The sequence below is a fragment of the Procambarus clarkii genome, chromosome 82 (genome assembly GCF_040958095.1).
Source record: "Procambarus clarkii isolate CNS0578487 chromosome 82, FALCON_Pclarkii_2.0, whole genome shotgun sequence".
NCBI lineage: Eukaryota > Metazoa > Arthropoda > Malacostraca > Decapoda > Cambaridae > Procambarus > Procambarus clarkii.
The window spans coordinates 5,834,618-5,840,617 of NC_091231.1; the positions used below are offsets into that span (position 1 = coordinate 5,834,618).

Genomic DNA, 6,000 nt, shown 5'->3' on the forward strand with positions numbered 1-6,000 from the left:
GATACATCATAACAGGTGCAAGCCAGTGTCAGTCGTGAGTCAAGTACTGTACAGTGATCTCCTACTAATCTAGTTCAATTGGACCAAAAACAATTAGCCTACATAGAGATCCAGACTACACAAATATTTTACAATGACATCTACTTTACAATCAAATAACTCACATTTAACCACATTTAATAGTAAACTCAAATGTCAAAAAGACAAAGGGTACAGTTTAGCATTTACTGGGTGCTTAGTATCTTAGGAGCTGGAAATAATGACATTGTGAAGTGCACAGCTTTGATCAGCTGAGAGGCTGCCAAGAAAATATTGGCTATCTTGTTTTGTCATTATTTATTCATGTGTATCTTTACTAATTCAAATACAGGTTCATGTAATATTATTAAGTATTAATTATTAATTTAGACAATGAGGCACTTATTTAAGATGTAGAATTCCATTCAATTATGTGGCTTGTTTATACATGTATAACGAAACAATTTCTTGCACCATGGGTCAAAGCTTATGCATATAATTCTCTTTGTATGTGTGTGCGTGTGTGTCAAGTTTTAGTGTGGTTTATTTTTCCAGTTTGTTAATACCGTATCTACCAGCACCGGGCAGCAATTGTTGCAGTCCCTCTGCTACCTTAGCCTAGGGAATAAGTGATTAATGTTGGGCACTGGGTACCTTCAGGCATATTCCTCCTCAGTCATGTGTGACTGCAATTGTTTTTTCCAACCAGTGTGTGTGTGTCTTGGCTAAACTTCAGGCCTTCTCTTAATTTTTGTTGTGAAAATATGACAACAATATGCTTACGGAATTCAGAATGCTCTTTCTTTATTAACCAGGGTTTTGTTAATATAAATAGGGACAGTGTGCTCTGCGGCCTGTTGTTGGATCTATGCACCATTTGTTTTGTTGGGTAGTATGTCCATAACACTTAGGAAGTTTACAACTTGATGCATGATGCAGAATAGAGAAGTGCTATATAAAGTTTACCGTTCCTGATGGTCACCCCCTTTTGTCTCCTGGTTCTCACTTATTTTTGTTTACAATATTTTCATCTGTGGCGTGTATATGACAACTTAGTTAAGACCCTTGTCAGCATAATGTACTGTATACATAAGGTATATATGTGAAAACCAGTTCATTTAAATGGTACCTGCCACATCATACATTTTGACAATAGACCAGTAAGCCTGATGCTGTGGTCTAATTCTTATATATTCATATAATCTTATATACATACACACACAAACAGTGTTGCTCACTCTGCATTATGTAAGGTGATTTGAGTCACCAATCCACCCTCCTATCTAGTCACTAGTCTTCTCAAAGTTAACACTTTCGCTCACCCCGCACGCCACCCCTCAATAGTGCGATATGGGACCCAGGGTGTCACGGGAGCGCGCGTAAATTCTGAAAAGTGTATACTCTCTTCAACTTTGTCACCTTGATTCTCGTCCTACGAGATTAAATTTGGTATCATTGTGTTCGCAATAGAATTCTCTACAGCACTAAATGCATATAAACTCCAAAAGCCCGGCTAATTACCCGCAGCAAACAGAGAAAGTGCGAACGAGTTACCCAGGAGCGCACAAACGCAATAAAATGTTTTCACTATTTTCACTCTGGTCACCTCAATTTTTGTCCTAGGTCTTTCATTTTGGTCTCAATGGGTTTGCAATAGAATTCTCTAGCGGAACAGTAGCATATAAAATATAAAACCTGGGCACGCTCCAACCGCCGACGAGTTGAAGACAGGCCACGCGTTAGCCGCGAGTGAGCGCTCAGACGCCTTCCAGCTACACTCCCAATTCCCTCCCTTTTCAAGCCTTTGTTTCGCAATTTTCTTCCTGGAAGGGCCTTGTTCATGATCACTATCCATCGTGGAGTAAGGGTAGATAGTTTCTAAAGCCGCAGTAAGAAATATAGCCACGGAAAATAGCCGAAATGTTCATGCGTTTGATATGCGAGGGGAGGCGACATTGGTCACAACAGTGGAGCGAAAACAATGGGCCCACGGCATGTGCCAAGCCACCTGAGGGCCACGAGGCTCAACAAAGAAAATGGGAAGACATCGGCGCACATTTTAAAACCAGTCCCCAAAAAATCGGATAAAAACCTGATTTTTGGCGATTATTTAAAGTGGATGACGCAATGCTGCGTCATCCCCGGTGTTACCGACAGTAAACGGATGACACAATGCTGCGTCATGCCCGGGCGAAAGTGTTAAACATACTGTACATACAAATTTTGCTTCTTTTTATGTTTGTAGACAAACACTAATACATTACTGGGGTCAGCATAAAACCCCAGTAATGAGTAATAACTTTTAAATATTTTCTAAATATTAATTAGCTTTATTTATTATTGTCCAACTGAATGTTTGTACATGTTTACATCAAGAGATATCTGGTGTTGACAGTAGTCTGGTAGTATAGATATCACTCGTTCTGTCCTGACTGAACTGAACATGGACTGCATTGAATTTCACCCTTATGATGCCGAGACCCAGATTAGAAGAAGGAACACTGTACTGCACACTATATACAAAATTAATGCTCAGTAATTTGTTTCAACATAGTAATCAACAGTAGTTTAGGAAAGTTAAAAAGAAATAATATATTACAAATTAAAATTATTTACAGTTCAATACTGTATAATACGCAATTGAGTGCCGACAAAATAATAACCAAAGATTAGCCTTTTGATAAACTAATAACAATAATAATAAAATGTGTGTTCTCTAAGATAACAGACATACTTACATTGTCTTTGAATATGCCTGAAGGTGGTCGTCTTCGTGGTGGACCTTTGGGACGGAGATGAGTGACATGCTTCAGCTTCTCTCCATCCGTATCCAAAGTTAAGCTAGACTCATCCGATTTATCAGAGCTCTCTGTAATAGAAACATTTCTATACTGTACAGTAATTCATATACATATAACTGCCAAATAAAAAAAAAATACTGTAAAGTTATACAGCTATAAAGTATTTATGAAGCTGAAAATTTTGTTGCACCCGTTCCCCAGGATCATTCAACTGGGGACTCTTACAGTTTAAAAAAGTTCTGTACATATTGTCTAGAAAGATAGATAAGAGAGATGTAGAGAAAGAATCTCTCTCTCTAAGCAAGCATGCATGTATGTGTAAGCATGGATAAAGGATGATTGAGCTCATGGTGTCCCATCTTTCCTATAATCCTTGCCGTACTGACACTTTGAAACTGCTGAAAGTTTTGGCATCCATCACCTTCTCACTTAAACTGTTCCAGCTCTCCACAATGCTGTTCAGATAAGAGAACTTTCATATATTTTTTCTGAACTTTTGTTGCTTTAGCTCTAACGTATAAGGTCTCTTGTTCAAGTTGTAGGTTTTAAGAATTCTTCCTTGTTATTTTGTCGATTCCTGTTACTATTTTTAACATGGTGATCATATCGGTTCACTTACTTCTGTATTCTAGCTTTGGCACATTTAATGCCTTAGCATCTTTTCACAATGTTTGTCGTTCAGTTCTTAAAGACATTTAAAAGCATGTGTTTGCACCCTTTCTAGTTCACTGATGTGAATTTTGAGATATCTACACAACATCACTGCTGCTTATTCTAATTTGTCATGAACAATTTCTTTAGTACAACTCAATCCATAAATTTAGAAGTAATTCTGACATTTGCTAGCATAACATAGACTCCTCTCCCAATGCCTTTAATGTGGCACTCTTGGCGACAGTGAACTATCCAGAACCACCCCAGATCTCTTTCTTTGTCTTGAGTTCTTTAATATCTTTCCACACAACTTGTAGGCTGCACATGGCCTGTTCTTCCCTATTCCTACATTTCATTACATGGCATTTATCCACAATGAATTCCATCTGCCATGTGTTGCTCCATTTTTAATTATCTAAGTATAGTTACAAGATGTTATTGAGTGTGCAAAAAACAGTATTATAAACTGACCAGAGGAAAAAAACCAGGTTCACAGGAGTGACCCCTGTAAACACACAATGTAACAGTCCCTATGATTCCCTTGTTACAACTTGTGATAAAGTTGTTACATCTTGTTATAATGTTTTTATGACATATTAGAATGTTGTTACCACTTGCTATACTGGTTATTAGATTTGTTAGAAGATGTTAAACCTCGTTCCAAAGTTGTAGCAACATCAGTTTTGTTGTATGCTTGGTGGGACTTAACTGATTACAGTAACGCAGTGAAATGTAACTTCAAGACCAAAAATAAAAATGACCAGACTGCCAGATACTGGTAAAGGGAAAAATATAAATATTTAAACCTAATAAATTACTTATGAGCATGATTAAAAATATCACCTTTTGGGACAGATTTCTTTAAAAATTTTGGCATTCCAATCTCTGTATGGTCCCTGGGAGTGGGACTACCGTCATGAGCATCAGGTATGGAATTGGACTGGACTGGTGGCTTCTTCTCTGGAGGTGGAGGAGGCTGGACCTTCTTCTCTGGAAGTGGTGGTGGTGGCTCTTTATCTGCAAGTAAATATAACTGAAATAAAAACACCATAAAACTCTGTAGAGCATGTAATAGGTATAAACCAACTGATCTACAGAGCACGTGTGCGCTAACATCTTGCACATGTTGACCACAGGTGAAGGCAAATGGTGACTATGAAGTAGTGACAATAAAATCCATGGTAGAAGACAGCAGGAGAGATGGACCTTTGGCAAAACAGCCCCATGCCAAATGTCCAAGTGCCACTGTAATGTTACAGCTTAGAATACAGCTACTTTTCATGATTCTCTTGCCTCGAGTTATTTACTTGTGTATTTGTTTGCCTGTAAACACGTGATGTTATTTCATAATTACTGTACAGTATTTACTTTTGAATTCAATGTTTTCTTTTGCCATTTTTGTTGTTTGTGTTTTTAGTTTTATTGTCTCTGCATTTGTTTCAATCTACATTTTCTTAATTTCAAGTTTAAATTTTTATTGTCAAATTCTGTTCCAATTTTTTTTTTGGGGTGGGGTGTGGGGGGGGGCACCACTTAAGTTATGAAGAATCCTGCTTAACCTTCAATTAAGAAAGATTATTCATAATAGGGGAGCACTAGGAGCTCGTATGTAATGACTAGCATCTTATTGTTATTAATATTTAACTGTCAGTGAATACTGTAGTTTAAATGTATTTCTTTTAAGAAATTGTGTATGTGAGACTAATAGTGTAGTTGTGTCCAGCGTTCACAGGAGTTGTGTATAATATGTATAGCATTATAGCCTCCCTACCCCTTGTGTAGTGTTCCCATGCACCTCATCACTCCTCAGGCAGCGGGGTTGAATCTTGTAGCAGATGGAGGTGTGCATGTTGACGGCTCTGTGAGGCACTCACTCGTGTTGCGAGGTGTTCACCTCAGTTTTACTCTTCGTATAGAGAGCTGTTGAAATCATGTAATAACTGATTCCATGTCAATATTATGTCCTCTCAAGTATTTAAAATACTGTAATTTAATGCAAGTATCTAAATGACTTAAACCCATAAATTCAAAATACAGTACAGTACTGTAGTTGTGTGAAGTTCATTCGAATTTCCTCTTGTAGCTTAATAATTCTCATTTTACTTTTAAAGCATTCCTTAACTATAAATTACATAGATATTCTCTTACACCACACAAGGGCAGAAAAGCCAAGCGATATCCATCAATGATCTAGAGGCCAACACTTAGTTGAACATCCAAAAGCCTGGAGCCCAGATGTCCTCTGTGGACACATTTGCAAAGAAAGCCGATACAGCAGCAAAATTCTGCACACAAAAACACAGCCTATGGAGAAACACTCATGAGCTAAAAATAAACCATAAACCAAGGTGAAGAGAAAAACAAAAGCTGGTCAAAAGTCCAGAACAGCTCAGGAGGAACACAAGTTGACCAGAGGTGAAAAAAATGCACGAGACAATTTGCAGAACGGCACTGAGGAGCAGACACCAAACAAGCAAGAGCGGCTCCACCAAAGCCGGATGATAAGAGGTGACAGTATTAGGCATGA

At 37.9% G+C, this 6,000-nt stretch overlaps 1 protein-coding gene across 11 annotated transcripts in view; it reads right to left on the reverse strand.

Moving 5' to 3' along the window:
* The window catches only part of LOC123764361 (SH3 domain-containing kinase-binding protein 1), a 180,525-nt gene that overhangs the window by 15,007 nt on the left and 159,518 nt on the right, over positions 1-6,000 (reverse strand). For all 11 annotated transcript variants that reach the window (XM_069315989.1, XM_069315990.1, XM_069315988.1 and 8 more), the window contains 2 exons: positions 4,317-4,490; positions 2,757-2,887 (listed from right to left, as the gene is read on the reverse strand). In XM_069315989.1, the coding sequence (XP_069172090.1) occupies positions 2,757-2,887; positions 4,317-4,490 (305 nt within the window). The remainder of the gene's footprint in view (positions 1-2,756; positions 2,888-4,316; positions 4,491-6,000) is intronic.